Source organism: Coturnix japonica, chromosome 2, assembly GCF_054131305.1.
Source record: "Coturnix japonica strain WE chromosome 2, WE-NBRP24, whole genome shotgun sequence".
NCBI classification, from domain to species: Eukaryota; Metazoa; Chordata; class Aves; order Galliformes; family Phasianidae; genus Coturnix; species Coturnix japonica.
The window spans coordinates 3,829,984-3,850,780 of record NC_140664.1 but is presented as its reverse complement, the minus strand read 5'-3'; the positions used below and the strand labels follow the sequence as shown (position 1 = coordinate 3,850,780).

The following is a 20,797-nucleotide window of genomic DNA, read 5'->3' as shown; positions in this document are numbered from 1 at the left end:
AAATCATATTAAAATATTTACTGAGAACACAACTAAGCTAGTTGGGTCAGTGTTATATCCACACACCTACTTCACAACCAACTCTTTTATATTTTATCCTTCCCTAGATTCAAAGCCAAAGAAATTAAATTGAGAAAGTATGAGAACTCAATAACACACATTAAAATATATGCGTACATATATACATGTTCTCTGCCAGCTTTACAATTCTTAAAAGAAAAACAAGCCCCGAATAATAACAGCAGGGTAGAAATAAATATAATGCTTTAAAACAGGGCCCTCAAAATATGAAAGGACTTACCGCTGACATTCTCCAGCATGCAGAATTAAATCTTCGTTGTTCCTAGCACTGATGGTCAACTCATGCTCTGTCGAATTGAAGATATCAAGAAGTAGATGACATTGCCGGGTGCTGTTCAGGCAGGGGAAAAAATGGGAATCACAACGTCAATAACACACCACAGAACAATCATACACATATCTGAATAAAGATATCTGGATAAACATAAATACATATGCTTGCATACATATTGCTTTCAAATATACACATATTCACACACAGATACTTGATACCTTATATTTATACCAATATCTTACTCTTTTAGTTAAATATCCTCATTTTAAAAGAACTGAAACCTGACAGAAGGGAGGGAACATCTACAATAGCCCTGGGCAACCTTCTCCAGTGTCTCACCACCCTCACAGTAAAGAATTTCTTCCTACTGTCTAGTCTAAATCTATCTTCCTCCAATTTAAACCCATATTCCTAGTTGTGTCACTACCTGCCCTTATAAAAAGCTCCTCCCCAGCTTTCCTGTAGGTCCCCTTCAGGTACTGAAGGGCCACTACAGGTTCTCCTTGGAGCCCTCTCCAGGCTGAAAAGCCTTAGTTCTCTCATCCCGCTCTTGTAGAGAAGGTACTCCAGCCCTCAGATCACCTTCATGGCCTCCTCCGGACCCACTCTGCCCATAGGCTGGAGAAATGTTGGCTTTCTCCATTATGCCAGCTACTCTAGGAGAGACAACTTTGTCCCTTCTTACAGAAAGGAACACACAGGACTAACAAAAGGTCTTATATTAACCAGCTACTGTCTTTCAAATCCAAATTTCCCTAGATGCTTTCATTGGGAATATATTGGGAATATACTGAGTGCTTTTGGTTACCTTCGGAAACAATATTGATAGAGCTACAGAAAAGAAAGCCTTACTGTAAATTTTTAGCCTTATTTTTAAACTTTTCTTCTTTGTGAAACGATGTATAAACAGGAACATCGAATGAAGATTATAATGTAATTCAGGAGAAGCAAAAAAAAAATCAGAGAATCAGATAGGAAATGACAAATGCAATCAGACAGCTCTGATAATGCTTTATCAGTCCACTCTGAAATTCAAAACTTCCTCAGAAGCTACTTAATTAAGGAAAATATCTCAGCCATAAGCATCACTATAATTTATCCTTAACTATAAATGACTCTGAAGTTGAGACGTATTTATACCAACTTTGGGTGACATCACTGGGAATTACAGAATAAAACAGAATAGCCACTGTACAAAGATTACAGATCACTGCAACCCATGTAATTGGTAGCACAGACACTAAACAGGGAAAAGCGACTTGTATTGGATGCTAGAAATAAAATTCAGCAGCAGCTTTAACTTAGTGTAGAACCAGAGAAACACGGTATGGGACTTCAAAAATCACCTAGCTCCAAGTCCATGCCATGGGCAGGGCTGCCACCCACCAGGTCAGGCTGCCCAGGGCACCATGCAACCTGGCTTTGAACACCTCCAGGGATGGGGCATCCACAACATCTCTGAGTAACTTGAGAGGGAGCTCATATGAAATCAGAAGTTCTCAAAAGGGAAGAAAGAGAAACACAGTGGTAAGATAAGGGTTGTCAGAGACATCTTTCAAGTAACACACATTAAAACTCTGTAAGATACAGTTGAGAGCCTCAGGTAACCAAGTACACTTCTACTGCATAGGAATTTCAATTCAACACCAGACATTCCCGAGGTAATTAAGCTCTGACAATGCAAGAGTGTAAGAGCTGATCTTCCACTTTTCCTCAGGTGTGTAATGCAATTCTTCTCTGAATATCAAGAGAGAGCATTTCCAGGGCACATACAGCAGGAACCGCACTGCTGCCATGCTGAACCCTGAGACGGGACATTCTTATAAGTATGGGGTATAGTCCCAAGTGACTGCAAGACCACATGCAACCAGGAACTGAGCTACAAGTGAGCACTGCCTGGGGGCAGCACCATGCCTCTAAGGAAAAGCAGAAAGGAAAGGTGGGAGAGAGAAGGTAGAGGTTCTTTTTTGGTATTTTTAAGGGTTTTTGCTCTTTTCGGGTAAAATTCCAGTGAATACTGAATATAGATAATGCACAAAGGTAGCTGAGTGCCTGAAGCAAACATGTCAAAACTCATGAATTTTGAACAAATAAGGAGCCACAGCTTCTAGCAGTAACTCCCTGCCTATAAAGCTCACATAAAAGGAATGACTGTGAGAGGCAGTAGCTAACCTCTTACCAGCAAGGAACGAGAAAGTGAGAAAGCAAGCCTGGCTTCCATCTCACTGCTGGGAATGGGATGAGCCCTGTAGCAGACAATTTCAGGTTACAAAAATACAAGAAATTAAACAAGCTTTAAATACTGGAAATAAGATGAAATACAAACTCTGGAAAATTATATGTAATACTACAATAAACGGGGGGGGGAAACCAAAGACTTCAAGTTGCTAAAGAGCAATTTACTTAAGATCTGGAAGGTGGAAAAAAAAAACTTTATTTTTCTCTTTATTTTCTGCCCTGTCATAAGCAGTAGGACTGTGTAGAACTGATGAAGCTGAGCTACAAGCAGGTGAGAAAGGAAAGTTCCAGGAAAACAAAGAATCAGTAAGAAAGCCTAATTCCCCCCTTTGTGTCAATTTTCACTACAGATAAACTTACAGAAGGCCATTTTTTGAAAGACAGGAAGGAAATGACTGACTTCAGTGTCAGTGAATGAGATTTTGGAAGTAAATCATATTTACACAACGGCGATAAAGGAATTCCAGCATGAATTTGCTGAACTGCTGCATACGGTTTAAGTCAGTAATCTGTTGTTTGAACTAAGCTCTGTACCAGAAAAAAATTTCAAATGTCATATTGTTTTAAGGATTTCAAGGCAATTGAGAAAAGCTGAGACCATCAGCCACTGCCTCCACGTCAGGTGAATGAGGTTTTTTGAGAAGGGTGTAAGCTTATTAAAAAAAAAACCAAACCAATCTGAACACTCATACTAATAAATAGATCCAAAGATGATTTTATTACAGACCATAGCCATCTACCAATCTTTTTGGCTGAAGAAAAGCAGCCATAAGCCTCTGTTTTTAGGAACTGGGAAGGACTATGCAACATTTACTCAATTTCTTCTTATTTTACTAAACTGTCCTAAAGTTTATTTAAAACTTAAAACTTCATTTAAAACTTATTTAAAACTTATTTTACTAAACTGTACTAAATTTCTTCTCCTTTTAACAAGCTACCACCAGGTAATATCTTACACTAAATATTCAGTGGATTGGGGAGGGCTGTACAGGGTAAGCCACTGGGAGAAAATAGCCAGAATTTACCTAGAGTGATCATACAAACCTCATTTTCCTGGGAAGTTGTATTTAAAACTACCCAGCAAACCACACCAGAAGTTGGAAACATGTTTATTTTCTGAACAGAATGATGTACACATTATTGCACTGCATTAAGAGATCAGTTTAAACAAAGATGAATGTATACAGGCTGTGGGTTAAGTTCTTGAGAGGATTTCACTTTGGTTCCCATCTTGCTGCTTTGAAACAAGCAGTTTCAAAGCCTGGAAAAACACTATAAGTCAAATTGTGCAAACAGTTTCCCTTTCAATTATCTCCCTTGTTTGTCTCTTGTGTTTCCCTTAGAAGAACCCACCACATATTTCACGTGCAAGGCTTTATTTTACAAGTACCATGAAGGGCTGTATCTCATGAGGCACTGCAGGCAAAATCTACAGTTAGAAAGATGTTTTCAGTTGGATGAAATATAGCGTAAAGGTCTCAAAATAACGTGCCCAATTAAGTCAGTACTTATTTCAAACTCTAAAAGATAAGATTTATTTATTTTTAATTCTACGATGTCTTGGAGATTTATTGCATAAATTAATTTCTATTATCTTCTGTTACAGAACTCGGGATATAACACAAAGAGAAGTCAGTGACATGATGAATCGAACCATGTATTAAAAGCCTTACAGTGTCTGTTAGGATTACAGAAATAAGTGGGGCCATGGGACCTCAGACAAGAGGCAATTACACTGTGATCTAGAAGTTTCTTTCAGGGGTACTGTATTCCGACCTACTCTGAAATGACATCAGAGGATATACTTCAGTAATATTTAACACGATATTAAAAACCAGATGCAGCTATCACACTCTAATGACAGCTCACTGTAGTGGATAATCTCATTGCAGCTCGGTTTCTAGCTTTGTTCTAAACTCAGTTTAAACAAGAAACACTCAGAGGGCTTTTGGCAAGTTATCAGCATCCTGACTCAGCTCAGTTTGCCATCAACTGAAATGAAGGAGCATTTTCACACCCACATTTTTGTTTGCTTCTTTTAAATGGTCATACTCGATATCCCTGTTTAAAACAATGCCAGATAGAGAGACTAGAGAAGCACTTGGAAATAACAATAGGCAACTGCAGGCTGGAATTCAACCTAACTCCCCCAAATCCACCAACAAGCACAGCCTCTTCATCTAGCACAGAAAAACAGGAAGTTAGAATATAAATTCTAGATCCTAAGCATCTCTGTTTTTCTCCTTTGTTTTGAATAGTCTCCTTAGTTCCATTTAATTTTTACTAAATTCTCTATAGATGAATCTTTCCACCTTAGATTATTAACTCAGAAATCTGCATCTCTCACTGTTAAAAAGGCTTTTTCACATATTCTAAGAATTGTCCACATCTAACTCTTCCTAGTTGTAAACGTTCTCATTCATGCTAAATATTCCCAGCACATCTATAAATACTGGCAGATTTATGTTCTCACATCTTCATGTGCCAAACTCTACGTATTTAACATTTTGATCTCAAAAATCAATGCCCCCAGTCTGCAAGCTACTATCTGCTGTGCTTCCATGAACCCGCTGCAACATGTATAGTTAGCAGGGTTTGGGGTTAGCAAGATGATTTAACCACTGGACCTAAACTCCTCTCTGTCATGAGTTCTTACTCATTAAAATGTATCATCAGCTCAATGGTGTGAATTTAAATAAAGAATGTAGTCTAGAAAGACTTCCAGTCTTGAGAAATAGTTACTAAACCCACTCCATGTCAGTTTTTTATGAATGGTTAATCAGTCTAATCAATCAAAAAGGCTTTACTTGAAATTGAATGAAACTGAATTAGCCTGGTTTGTTGTTTTTTTTCAACTGCCTTGTTTTTTTAATATAAGAGTGAATTGAACACTGTGGAGATACCAAGTCAATTTAAACAGGTTGTAGCTTGGCCTTCTTCACAACAAACTACGACTGATCTTCAGGTGGCCAACTGAATGAGGTTTCCCTTCAAAAATCTCTGGCATTTGAGCACTGAAAGATTGAAAACCATAAGGTCAGAAATTGCTGCTTGGCAGCAGATAGTTGATTCTCATTCTGAACATATTAAGTATGAACACTTACTTAAAAATTCCGTTACAGAAATGCAAGTGTTTCAGAAAATACTAAATAACATCTTGACTGTATAGCCAAAACGTTTGTTAGAACATGGCTGAAAAATCATGCTATTTACTCTTCTATCATTGGTGAGTGATGAGCAGGATTTCTAACCCAAACCTGGCTCCTGCAGGGTGTAAACTGCAATTAATTGTACTGAAAACATGGGCAATCATGGAAACAGGAACTGAAAGTTTTGGAAATCATTCCTGGTTTCATTAAGGCCCAAACTTCTGCCCATCCAGCAGAGGATCTCCTGAGAACTCTCCATGCAAACAAGAACTTTCTTTTTCAGGATTAAGTGAAGCCCAAGTTGGAAAAATTATATACTGAAACGACCCAAAGTACTGATAGATCTTAGACTAGGAACACATTGCAGGCATTACTATGGACTGATGTCTTGTTAACAGTACTACATCATTTCATTAAATGAAATACATTAATGCCACAAAAGGGAATGAATCTACAGTTAGGAGAACTGGCACTTTTTGACTTCACAGTGTCAGACCGGCCATGTTGCTTCTTTTCTTTTTTAACCTGACTCAGCTACAAGAACAGAGTCTCAGCCTCTGCTCTTGCCAAAGAAGATGTGCAGCTGAAGCTGCCAGGTGGTTTTAAGATCACCAGAAAATTTGTCTGTCTTAAGAAAATTAAGAAAATTTGCTCATCATCTTGGATTTGGAGAATGGAAGGGTAAGACCAAGCCTTACCCAAAAGGCAATGCAGTATCCTGGTTTCACTGTGGGTGGACTTCATCTACAAATCCACATTTTCCAGCCTTTGGAGATGGTTCTCATTTATTTTTATATAGATGACATAATGGCAAGGGACGAGAAGAAAAAAAAGTACCCTACATTGCACACAGAGCCCATCTTATTACAATTTTGATTACTAATCACAGGATAATAATTTCCTTTCAAAGACAAATAAGCAAATCAAGGATTACAGTGACATGACCAGAGGCAAACAACTTCCAAGCATGAGTCTTTTCCATCAGTCCTTTTGGCAGCTCAATGAGCATACAATGATACTCACTGGAACTCCTTGGAGCAGAATACGGCTGCTAACTGACAGAACATCACCTCTTCTGACAGGAGGGCTGGAGTCTGAATCAAAATGATGCAACAGAGCTCACACTTTAGCACAACGAGGGATGCATCAAGCTGAGGCACCCCAATGACCAGCACAGACAAAAGGTGAAAAGGATCTCTCGTCAGAATGGAATGCATCTTAGCACGCAGTGAAGATGCAGTTAATGAAACTTCTATCTATAAAGCCTGTGCATGAGTGGAAGGCATAATTATGGCTAGATACTTAAACAAACAAAAACAAATCAAAATCAACCCCCACTCTCACAGGAAAAAAGTAAACAAACAAACAACAACCAACGATTTCCGTGCTATCGCCCATGTATGTCTGCTCAAGTAGAAGAAATACCACCTGCATCTGGAAGGCTTTTACATAAACCATAATCTTTATGTTACATTGGAGGGGGAAAAAAGTGATTTCATTAACATTTTCCCGGGTTTTGTTTGTTTTATTTTCTAGTAAAGACCTAAGGGAAGAATGAGTGCTCAGAGTTTTATATTCCACTTTAATTTTAAGCCCAGCAGCTATTAAGCTACTGTTTCTTACTTTTATTGAGGTAAAATGTTAAAAAAAGAAGAAAAAAAAATAGAATCCAGAAAATGATAACAACTTTAACTTTCATTCTGAAATGACAGCTGAGAAGGTAAGTTACAAAACAGAGCCTCATATAATAACTAAACAAAAAGAAGTTCAGTGCCTAGAATAGAATTTAAGCAATGAAACCTCAGCTGCAACTCAATGGGAAATCTGAGTCAAGTTTTTAAAAGAGCAACCAAAAGTACAAAATTTGATATTCACTGGGCCTCAGACATTGGCAGAGACAACTGAGAATCAAAAAAACAAACGTTCCTGCATTTAGTGACAAATATTTATCCTCAGCAGTCGGGAAGATGATGCTACTTTCACTCTTTTTAAAACAGTATTGAATTATACATGGCTTTTGATGGAGCATTTCCATTGGGAAGCACAAGGGTAAACAAAAAGTGTTACTACTCACTAAAACTAAAACTTTGGAACAAAGAGTAGAAGGTAATAAGCACGTAAAATGCTTCATGACTGAGCAATGAATACCCACGTAACGTTAACAGAAAGTAAATACAAGCTCCAGAAATCTCAGCTCAGTTACTTTGCTTGAGGTGGTTTTGCTTTTGTTCACAGGAACCAAATAAACATTCTGTGCTTTGCAAGCTGTGGTGGGGTTCATCCAATCCTTGGGCATTTTTACTGTCTCATTTCTTCCCTTTGAAAAATGAAGTATGGCACCAACATCACACAGACCAGTAGGCCTTTCCAGTCTACTTTTGGGTTTTCTTTATGAAATTTGTTGCTGAGAAAAGTCTTAGGACCAATATGAATCTCTTGATCAATTATGTTCCCTCTTAACTCTCAAAGCAGTGTTATACAAATGCAATAAAATAATTTCTAACTTAAAAAAAAAAAAATGTTCTTTTTAATAATCGTGCTACTTTGGAGTAATAGAAGAGGATTTCCATAATAAAGAGAACTGCAGAATATCCTAGGTTGGAAGGGCTGAACAGAGATCATGTAGTCCAGCTCCTGACTACAAACAGGACCACCCTGAATCCAAGACACATCTGTGAGCACTGCCAAACACACCTTGAACTCCAGTATCTCAGGGCCACCCACCATGGGGTGCTATGGCCACTGCTGATTGCTTTGTTCTATTTCTATTCACTTTGTAACAACTGTGTAAAATACATTTCCTACTTCTTCCTATTCCTACCTCAGAAGTAATTATGCACTGAAAACAAGGCCACCTCCAGTCTGACTACCCAACAAAGCCAAGCAATGTTATTCATTTTTTGGTGAGAGATATTCAACGGTCACCTCTGGAACTTCCAGACATTTAATGCATCCCAAAGATTTAAACAAGTTGGGGTATTTAATAACTGGTATAGGTGAATGTATGTGTAGACACTGAATTAATTAAGAATCAGTAAAATCATTAAATTACAGAATACATCTTTGTAAAGACTGCTTTACTTAAGCAGCATATGAAGCAATAGTTTAAAACAATACAGAACATGAACTGTGCTTTTAGCAGCTAATATACACAATTCATAGCAAAACAACTGCCTATTATAACTGATTGCCCACAGTTGATGAATCAGATTTTAACAATTAGGGCATTTGAGAACCATCAGGTGTTGCTATGTTTTTTTAAAAGTCATGAGCACAAGGGATACCACTGAAGGAGAGAAGGGTTACCATTTACCCATTATATTCAAAGACAATCATTTACGCACACATTTTTGGAAGACCCTGTTAGACAAAGGAATGTGATGCAGAATGTACCACAGCAGTGGAGCGATGCAGAAAGAAGTATTTTAATAAACAGGACCAAAATAATATTCGAAACTCAGAAATTTTCCAGTGAACATGGATTGCTTTAATCATTTTCTGCAGTTAAATAAGGTTAAATTCCTAAAGTGGAGGAATTTTGAAATCCGGTTCATAGAATTCTTTGCCAACACATTGCTGGTGACTACTGAAAGTTTTGAGCATGCTTTTTAGTTTATAGCCAATATTAATGTAAAGGAATCAAAATCAGGTTTACCTGGTTGCTGGAAGGGTGCTGACACGTGTAAAGAAAACAGAAGGCTCTACTTCTACATGAAGACCAAGTGAAAGGTTCCGGTAATATCCCTCAACGTGTCCTGGTCCACCAGAGTATTTAAAATACAGAATGGCTTCCAGTGTCTGGAGAAATAGAAGTAAATTCTTTATTAGTAATTAGTATGTGTCACTACCTGCATTTCAAAATACAATTAAGATCACAGTAGTGATAGCAACAATGTTTCTATGACATCAAGAATTTGAATTTGCCTTTCTAACACACCTATTCTGTAACCTGTAGAAAAAAAGAGAATCAGATGACTGCATCCCTACATTGCTTTTCTTCCTTAATCCAAAAATTAAAGCAGAGAGCAAAGTCAGATGGACGTAATTCCTCCTCATTCAACATTAAACACCGTAAAAATGAAGAGCTTATTTTTGCTTAGAAGAGTTTACAGATTATTAAATGATAAGCTCTTCCAATCTTCTAAAGACATTCATCACTACATTGCCTTTGTAACTAAACGAGAAACATCATTTTTGACTGTAGACTGACACTGAACAACCAAACAGTAGAAATATCTGGTCTCTGTACTGTAAGCATACACTCATCTCCTTTAAGTAGCAGACTACAACACCACTACTGACCAGACACAGTATACAAACCTTGTCTTACCTTGATACTCACCTCAAAAAACATGACTGGTCAGCAAACATGAAAAATAACGATCATTACCATTAATCTTACAGACTCATTACTCTCATTAGTACATTTATTTCTTTGTTGGAACTTCTGGGCTCTTTGTCTTTTTACTTAATAAACACCCTGTGTGAAGCTTCCCAGCCTAAGTCTCCCTGTCATCTTCAAAGCTTGAGCTAAGAACAAACCTTTGGTTCACCCAGAGTGACTATATGCCAGCTCTTCTTTATTGCACTCCTGAAGTATAATTTGCTTGAAGCAATGCAAAAATCTGGGAGGTCTCGATGGATTCTTTCCCTGCTCTCATTCTTGTCCCCAGGCACCTGCTATTGCCAGTCTCAGAGCAAGGATAGAGACACCACTCTGGCATGGACATGAATTACCAGGTTAAGCTGAGGTCTCTGTTTGCAATGCAAGACATTTTAGACAATGCCAAACCAATGCTTTAATGGCACACTTAAACATATGTTTAGTGCACACTTAAACATATTGCACATTTCCAGATGGCTTTTAAGCAATGTGAAGTAACTCCATTTCTTAATTTGCTTTCAATAGGATTCATAAGAGTCACCTCAGAATACAAACACAGCTATCCACTGGCTACTCTGCTGATGTCAACTTCTAATTTGTAGCTAATGAACTCAAGTTTAATTTATGTCAGGAGAGCTAATTGATATTAAATACAAAAATAGAAAAGCACAAACCCATTCAAAACACGCTTCACTCTAATTATCCATCTGGACTACTTAATAAAAATCAGAGCTAGGTCCTGCAAGTACAGGTATCTGTTGTACAGGGATGTGTTCCAGTGTAAGAATGCACTTCAATTCCCATTAGATTTTCTGTGAAATCTCCAAATAGCTCCATATTAGTGCTGTAATATTCAAAGCTCCTTGCACTGTAAAGTTGCTGAGGTGTTGTTCCATGCTTCATCCTTCATACGAATGCGGCGCAAGACTGCTCAATTAAGCCCAGTCCCATAGAATTACAAGTAAATATACAGTAAATGTTCGAAAGGTCATGGAGCGCTGTCACTGCCCATGCAAAATCCTTCCTAACAACCGACGCTAAAAGAAAACTCTCGAATAAAGGGCTATAAAATACTACCATTGATAAGCAAGAGAGTGCAAAGGCATCATCATAATCTTGATCTCTCCCGGAGAGAAAAAATGATCAAATGAATTGTCTGGTAGCCTTAAATATGCCTCACATCCCACATGAGAGAACAGCAAAAGACTTAACGGTCTTCTTCCCACTCCAAATATAAAACCTCATTGGTGGCAAACAGATTTTGAATGCAAGAACTTCAGAGCACCAAACCCTGCACTCACCAGCTGTGATGATGAAGCAGGGTTCCTATGAATATATACATAAAGGTACAGCTCCAGGCAGGCTATACATTGGGAGTGTATTGTGTGCACAGAGGAGGGGCCTGACTGAGGAAAACTTATTTTCCAGTGTCTTAAGGCGATCAGTGGAAGTTTTATTGCTTAGAACTCATATAATATGAACAAGATGAGGAAAAAAAATAAAATAAAATCTCTTATAAAACTTTCTATGTACACACACACACCTTGGGAAGGACTTCACATCCAATATCTAAGATTGATTTTCCATCACCACGACAGAACAAAAATCCTACACTTTCATAAGCTTACCTAGCTCCAATTTAAAACAATTTACTGCTCTCTCCCACAGCCCCACCAGAGAAGAACAAGGCAAATGCTACAATCCCAGACTTAAATATCCTTGTACGCTTACTCCAGATACCTTGCAGAATCTATACAGATCACAGACTGTGCCAGGGCACACTGCAGGCTTAGGTTCAACTTGCCATCAATCAGAATCACCAGATGCCTTTCCACAGGAGAAAGCCTCCATCCTCCAGCCTGCAGCCTCCCATTGCCTAGTCTGTACATACAGCCAGACTAGTCCCATCCCAGGTACAGGTCCATATATTCGCTCTTGTGAAACCTCATGTGGTTGGAGATTGCCCAGCACTCCTCTTTGTCAAGATCTTTCTACATGGTCTCTGTATTCTGGAAGGAGACAACAGCTCCTCCAAGTGTAGCATCATCCACAAACTTATATAGTATACCTTCAAGTTCTGCTTCAGTGTTTTACATAATTACATTAAAAAGTCATACTTTTAAATAAAGGCTCACATACTCTGCATTTTCTAAATTCCCTTAGAATAGCAAAAATGACATGATGCAGATCTTAGCATTTAATAGAAGATGAAATGTCAGTACTTAGCTACAGGCAGTTTGCTCCTGAGACTCTGCAGATACTGCCTGCAATAATCATGAAGAAATATCAGAATGTAACATCATAGGCTCCCCATTAGGATTGTTAAAAGGCAGCATGAAGAGACTAAAAATATTTAAATGCAGAATGTAATGTTCTTTCCATTTTAGTTTCTGAACTGATTATAGAAAACAACTCCTAGTAATGAGCATAATTTCTCACAGGATTGGGGCTTGACATTTGAAAAGCAACATATTTGAGGTGTGTAATCTTCAAATATACTTTCTTTTTTTTTGAAATCAAATTACACACCCAACGGTAAACATGTTTTCAGCCCAAAGCCTATCATGCCCCTGATCTCCTGCTTCTCATCCAAATTAATACATGCATTAGTAGGACCTGCTTCAGAAGGAGAGTATGCATGCATGAGTGCCTAGCCACTCTTTTTCATGTCTATTCCCTTTTTTCAGCTTTTTGGATGCCTTTCATAATTTGTTTGCTGGTTGTTGCTTATTTTTTCTTGGACAGGCTATTAATTCCTAAAACAAAAATTTCACCTGCTTAAGAATTTTTTGTGTATAATAGATTTACTGACAGTAGCAGATAGAAAGCAAGTTTCTCCAATTACTGCTGTTCTTTTTAATAGAAGTAGATAAACCTGCAATAAATAAGCTGGTAAATAAATAAGAAAAGAGCTGGCCAGCCAAAAGTGGCATCCCATGTCCTCAATTCCAGGCATGAAGAGCACTGTCCAAGGTTAGGCCTGGTCTGATGAAACAATTCAGTCCTGGAACCCTCAAGTAAGATCACATCCAAGAAGTATATACTTCCGTCTATGTATTGATTTGGTTAGTGAAATTAATTTAAATTAGCACTTTGGGTTTTAATTCACAACAGCCTAAGAAAAAACAAACACTTCAATAAAAGATGATTGAATATTGTACTTGAACTGTCGTTCCATGTATCTGCTTGTTAGAATGAGTTCATAGTCCATTATTTCACATGGTAAGCTGACAAAGGGTAAAGAATATACAAAAGTCAGGTGTTACAGTGGTGTTGAAAGAAATAACAGGTGATCTTGCCTGCTTTTTCCATGCAGGAATATACACTATTCTCTCAACCACTCAGATCTCCTTCTACTTGGAATACCTGCATTGAAAGGAAATCTAGAAGTGAAGTGTGTGGAGAGCACAAAGTCTTCACCCCATAACATTTATCTCAAGCTGAGTGCTATTCCAAAACCAAAAGTAATTTAGCCCCTCTTGATGCCTTAAGGAAACAAGGCCAGCCATTGTGTGCCATTCTGAGGCCATCTGAAAGGTCAAGGACACAAACTGAAGAGCATTAGTAGAATATATTAGAAACATACATAACATTTTTCTACCTGTGGAACACACTACAAAAATCTACGTTCTATCACAAATTGAATCATAGAATCATAGAATTACTCAGGTTGGAAAAGACCTCAAAGATCATCAAGTCCAACTGCAGCCTAACCATAGTACCCTAACTCTAACAACCCTTTGCTAAATCATATCCCTGAGCACAACATCCAAACGGCTCTTAAACACATCCAGGGATGGTGACTCAACCACCTCACTGGGGAGCCTATTCCAGTATTTAACTACCCTTTCTGTAAAGAAGTGTTTCCTAATATCCAACCTAAACTTACCTTGGCGCAACTTAAGGCCATTCCCCCTCATCCTGTCACCAGTCACCAGTGAGAAGAGACCAGCCCCACTCTCACTGGAAGCACCTTTCAGATACTGGCCAAATCGAAACAAGCAATGCAATGATTGCACAGTGATGTCATACAGCTCTGAAGAAATCATATTAGCTGTTGCTTGCTCTCTTACCGGAGAATATTTGTCTTAAGCTTATAGCTAACATGGCTGACTTTTGATACAGATAATACAGATTCTGTCTTTCTGTATGTTTTCCAGTATTTTCTAGATGATAGAAAATCTAATTTTATTTTTATTTTTTTAGTTAAAAAACAAAAATTCTTCATCTTTATGGAAAAATTGGAGAGCCACAGAAAGACAGGAACTACTTACTGATTTTTCTGAAAGTAAACCATGAAAAGCAAGTCTGAATCTACTGGAATAATTCTTTAAGTTCTTTAAAGCATCAAGGATTGTTATCGATAGCCAGATCCCCAGTACATTATAAAAAGGATGTGCATATGTAATCATCTTGTACTGCATATGTAATCATCCTGTAGGACAGAACAGCAGGAAGCATTCTCCATTCTCTTTTTTTTTTTCCCCATGCATTCCATTACACATATGCAGGGCAACCAGAAAATTACGATAAAATTCCTAATAAGATAAGCAATGAAATAAATTACGCCATGGTAGCAAATCAGATCTTTGCAAGTATAAATGCAAACTAAGCCCAAATGGCTTCAATGTTACACTACTACATAAGTCTGAAGCAAAATAGTTTTATTTTGCATGTGTTAATTAGGCAAATTTATACAACTGACTTATGTTCATGCTCTAGCGTAGCTTGACTCAAGTACAACTCTTGCATACACGCTGACTTTCAGCAGCAGTTTCTGCAGTACAGCGCCATTCATCGAGCTCATCCATCTACATTTACGTCTAGTTAAGCCCCTGAACAATGAAACTGCTGCATCCCTTTGTAGAAATAGCACAATGGCAAGCAGCTGAAGCTAAATATAGCTCCTGCTGGCATATGCCGGGAATTAAAATAGTACATTCTTCCCCTCCCCAATCCTAAACCAGTAAGCTTCAGCAAGGAATCTCTAGTGAATACACACAGGAGCTCAATAAATCCCCCATTAAGCTTACAAGGCATATTCTGAATCTGTGCTAGCTAAAAATAGCCATGTTTATAATGAGAATGGAGATGTGAGCAGAATAATGTTGAGTTTCAAGGCAGGCACACTACAGCAATTCTGCATTAACTAGCAGGGTGAATCAAAGGTCATTCTAAGAGACAGATATGTAGAATGACAAATCAAATACGATATTTAATCATTGTTTATTGATGAGCATTCATCTCACATTTAACTGTGCACTTCCTAATCTGTTGTTCCCGCTATACATTCACAAGCCATTTTGTGTGCATTTTTTAGCTTTAACACCAGTTTTTGCTTTAAAAGATCAGAGAAAGAAAGATAAGAGTTAATAGCATTATTTCTAGAGTTTAGTTCCCCTCTGGGAACATTCAGGAAATATATACTTTTTCTTGTAATATTAATCAGAAAAATCTGTTCTTTCTGATTACAGGCAAAATGCATTCAGTCCTCCAGGGCAGTAATATTGGAGCCAGACACTCAAGGGACTGATGCACATTTATAACTGCCCCAAAGGTTTTACCCCTGTCAACCTACATGCAAGCAGGACTGGCCACAGCATCTCCTTGGTTATGATACAGATAACAAACTAGAAGTAGTTTAAATTGGAGGAATTTTCATGTGGAACATTCCCATCAAGAGCTATGAGTCTACTGATGCTAAACTGCAGACACTAGGAAACAAGAACACCTGCTTGCTGTTCATGAAAGCCTTAGTGGAATGGAGTGGTGAGTCATCACACAAGTTCTGCAGTGGCCTCTCTGACACCAAATCCTGCCCTGATTCTGAAGGAGGAACGGTACAAAGGAGAGTATATGTAGGGACAGATGCTGATGAACAACTTCTCCACATACAGACCCTTTTGAAAGGGAAATATTTTCTATGTGAAGACCAACAACTCAGCCTGATTCTTACAGGAACGTCTATGTAACATGTCAGTTTCTGTAAAGAACCTACATTCCACCACTAAATACATTTCCCCACTGAAGCCTGGTCATTACATCCTGCAGAAGGGTCCCCAAATGTAAGCAGTACTCCACTGGAAGAACATACCTGTGAGAGGTGGATATAATCAACTCTAGGGTACAACAAAGACAGCAAAGAACACGTATCAAACAGAAATTCCCCATGTATCATGAAAATATAAATGAAATCCAAGATAGCATAAAAAGAGGCAGAGCCCCAGAATGAGCATCAGCAAAAGAACAAAAACAAGGGCTGTACGACTGGCTCCTTAGTAAAGAATGACACATTTGAGCAAAGTTGCTACTCACCCACAACAGGTTCGCTCTCACTTTTCTAAGAGAGAGCACACTGCATTTTTAATTGCCATCCACATCTTGCTAATGCAGACCCAGAAATCAAGTATTAACTTCCAGTGTGTATTCTGGGCTAAGCAAATGGGAACTGTTGTACAACAGGTTGTACGACACTGTGAGAGCTTGCAAGTGTGGGTGTGGGTTTCCTGCTCCACCAAGGGGCCAATACAACAGCAAGTCTGAAAAGGCTGCAACAACCTCATCAACAACCTGCATAAGGAGTGGGGTAAACTCAAAAGACATTTTTTATTCTGCTCTCCATTCCTTTAGGTTATTCCACACATTCTATCTGTCTTTTCCCACTGCTTTGACAAATAAAGCTCACGTTTTCACAGACAATCTCATACCTCCAAGATCTCTGTCCTGAATGGTGATGACTAATTCAGAGCCCATCACTGTGTATTTGGAATTAAGACTTGCATTTTCCCCACGTGAATTCTTTTACAACGCCCATATGATGCAGATCTTCAAATTTTAACAATCCATCTCTATCACAGAATAAGTCAGTCAACTTCACCAATTGTTCTTCATATATGCTACTCTAGATGACCTGTGATGCACTCCTGAACACGACAAAGGGAAAATAATGATCCATAGAAATATGCTGGAAATCACTTCTTAGTGGGTAAATGGACTGTTTATCCTACCCTTAACAAGCTCTTGACTTGTGAGGGCACCTCTACTTTTATCTCACAGAACATCTGCTTTTCTCCAAAGAGCCTTTTTACAAGACTTTAGGAAGCAACCTTAACACTATCAACAATTTTCCCTTTGTTCATGGGCTCAGCTCATGCTTCAAGATTCTGACAGATCTGCTAACAGAGACTGCCTTTCATAAGCTTTCAAATAAATTTTTTTAACACTACTCCAAAATGCATACCTTAATATTAATCTGTTGTTACACTTTTGTCATGCTATGCGTACCAATGATAACATACTAAGGCACACAGAAAACAAAGATGAGGTGACTAGTGGCTTTACCAATGGCAAGTCATGCCTGACAAACTTGGTGGCCTTTTATGATGGAGTTACAGCATCAGTGGATAAAGGAAGAGCAACTGACATCATCTACCTGGACTTAAGCAAAGCATCTGACACTGTCCTGTATGACATCTTTGTGGCCCCGCTGAAGAGAAATGGATTTGATGGATGGAGCACTCACTGGAGGAATTATCTGGATTGTGGCACTCAGAGGGTACCAGTCAACAGCTCAAGTGTGACCAACAGGTTGAGGGAGGTGATTCTCCTCTAGTACTGCATCCAGTTCCAGAGCCCCCAACACAAGAAGGACATGGGGCTCTTGGAGCAGGTCCAGAGGAGAGCCATTAAGATGATCAGAGGACTGGAGCAGCTCCCATAGAAAGACAAGTTGAAAGAGCTAGATCTGAAGAAGGCTCAAGGGGACCTTATAGTGGCCTTCTGATACCTGAAGCAAGCCAACAGGAAAGCTGTGGAGGGACACGATAATGGGAGATGGTTTTAAACTGGAAGAGGGTAGATTTAGAGTAGATATTAGGATGAAATTCTTTACTGAGGATAGTGAGAAACTGGAACATCCTAACAAGAATTCTTCTGTATGTTTGCTCTAAAGAAACCTCAAATTTTTGAGGAATTCCTGTGATTAAGAAGGATGAACCGAATTTAGTGATTGTTCAAAAGTAGAAGCAAGTTAAAAAAAAGAGGTTTTAAAACTGGAATGCTTGAACTACTTAATCAACAAATCCATTTATTCAGCATAGCTTATTATCATAAAAATATGGAAGACTGGTACTTCAGATTTTTCAGCTGCTTTTTGAGCTGGAAATAGAGGCTCTAGGAGCAAAATCATTTTCAAAATCAGTAAACTTATTGAGCTAAATTTACCACTGATTTAATGAGTTTTATCGGGGATGAGTATTGCAAATTCCTACTCTGGTATGGTGGTAAAAACTAACAAAATGAAAAGATAATGAGATCTGTTTCCAAGCTTTAAAGCTTCAGAAATCAAATGTGCCACAGTTTAGCTCGAAATCAGGTCCCAGGCTTGCAGAACAACAACTTTCCATTCTAATACATGTGTTTCTTTCACTGGGCACGTTATCCTAAAACTAATATGCAAAGCAACCAAGCATTCACTCACATTATTAAAACATACAGTCCTCTTAACAAAGGCAGTGTATGTGATCTCCTCACATATTTTGTCTCAATATGGGGAATTGGGATTTAGCTCTTCGGTAAACACTAGAAGATAATTGCAGATATGAATCAGAAGTAGAGATGACACTAAAATTCATTTCCACTCTTCATTGATCCCATTTTGCTGTAATTCAGCCAGGTAAAATCGGTCCGGGCAGACAAGTTCCTGCATCATTTCTTGCTGCAAGACTCACCTGCACTACTGTAGGCTGAGCATAAACTTCAAATTATGTTACAACAACAAAAGCACACAGGTTCCACAAAGGCAAAAGTCTTAAAGCAGATGAAAGGCATCATAAATACTGTCTCAGAAATACAGAAGTCATTGGCAATTTGAATGCTGTATGTCAGACTGGTCTGCAGCAATGTGTTTATCATTGATTTCTGAGAATGATCTAATTCAGTTGATGCTGGAACCATCACTCTGCTACCACTGACATGTGTGTATTCTTCTTCTTCACATTGATCAATTATGCTCAAAATAAGAATAAAAAGAAGGAAGGAAGGAAGGAAGGAAGGAAGGAAGGAAGGAAGGAAGGAAGGAAGGAAGGAAGGAAGGAAGGAAGGAAGGAAGGAAGGAAGGAAGGAAGGAAGGAAGGAAGGAAGGAAGGAAGGAAGGAAGGAAGGAAGGAAGGAAGGAAGGAAGGAAGGAAGGAAGGAAGGAAGGAAGGAAGGAAGGAAGGAAGGAAGGAAGGAAGGAAGGAAGGAAGGAAGGAAGGAAGGAAGGAAGGAAGGAAGGAAGGAAGGAAGGAAGGAAGGAAGGAAGGAAGGAAGGAAGGAAGGAAGGAAGGAAGGAAGGAAGGAAGGAAGGAAGGAAGGAAGGAAGGAAGGAAGGAAGGAAGGAAGGAAGGAAGGAAGGAAGGAAGGAAAGGAAAGAAGAAAGAAAGAAAGAAAGAAAGAAAGAAAGAAAGAAAGAAAGAAAGAAAGAAAGAAAGAAAGAAAGAAAGAAAGAAAGAAAGAAAGAAAGAAAGAAAGAAAGAAAGAAAGAAAGAAAGAAAGAAAGAAAGAAAGAAAGAAAGAAAGAAAGAAAGAAAGAAAGAAAGAAAGAAAGAAAGAAAGAAAGAAAGAAAGAAAGAAAGAAAGAAAGAAAGAAAGAAAGAAAGAAAGAAAGAAAGAAAGAAAGAAAGAAAGAAAGAAAGAAAGAAAGAAAGAAGAAAGAAAGAAAGAAAGAAAGAAAGAAAGAAAGAAAGAAAGAAAGAAAGAAAGAAAGAAAGAAAGAAAGAAAGAAAGAAAGAAAGAAAGAAAGAAAGAAAGAAAGAAAGAAAGAAAGAAAGAAAGAAAGAAAGAAAGAAAGAAAGAAAGAAAGAAAGAAAGAAAGAAAGAAAGAAAGAAAGAAAGAAAGAAAGAAAGAAAGAGAAAGAAAGAAAGAAAGAAAGAAAGAAAGAAAGAAAGAAAGAAAGAAAGAAAGAAAGAAAGAAAGAAAGAAAGAAAGAAAGAAAGAAAGAAAGAAAGAAAGAAAGAAAGAAAGAAAGAAAGAAAGAAAGGAAGAATATCCTATGAAAATAATGTTTTAAAGGAGAAAAAAATTAAAAAAGCTTCAATATAAGCAGCAGGTTTTCATTTTTCCACCATTCAAGTAAACCCTTCATAAAAAGTCATTTGGAGGTTCAGAAGCTCGCTGTTATCAAGAGAATTAATCAGCTGACTCAGAACTTTTTTCCTGAAGCAACCATGACAAATCTAATTCTAGAACCTATGCTGTAAAACCATCTAAAGCTGTAACACACCAATAAATCAGAAGAGTCCACTCCAGAAAGAACAGAAAATCTCTCTTTGTAAAAAGGAAAAGGTCCGACTCCGATCCTTCCCTTTTTTGAGAGACTCATAGAAACACATTTCCCTGCCTTCCAACATTCACTCACAAGTACACAAAATTTCAGCAGAAAACTTTGGTCAATTAAGCTAAAGACCTGTGGTCAATTAAGCTAAAGAAACTCTTAAATTTACAAGTTTTCCTGAAAAACTACATACATAACGAGTATCTCTACACACACGTTCTATAGACTACAAATTCATGATTATAATGGGTACATATGAAAGCAACTGGTGCCTGATGGTTAAATCACTATTTCATTTCTGCTAGGGATGCTAACTTGATTTCTAATCTAAGAGGTTCACACGCATTTAAAGGGATTA

General features: G+C 38.0%; 1 protein-coding gene across 8 annotated transcripts in view; it reads right to left on the bottom strand.

Annotated features, from left to right (window-relative positions):
• The window catches only part of TRAPPC9 (trafficking protein particle complex subunit 9), a 411,991-nt gene that overhangs the window by 272,412 nt on the left and 118,782 nt on the right, over positions 1 to 20,797 (bottom strand). For all 8 annotated transcript variants that reach the window (XM_085539279.1, XM_085539281.1, XM_085539277.1 and 5 more), the window contains 2 exons: positions 9,398 to 9,540; positions 302 to 412 (listed from right to left, as the gene is read on the bottom strand). In XM_085539279.1, coding sequence (XP_085395405.1) covers positions 302 to 412; positions 9,398 to 9,540 — 254 coding nt within the window. The remainder of the gene's footprint in view (positions 1 to 301; positions 413 to 9,397; positions 9,541 to 20,797) is intronic.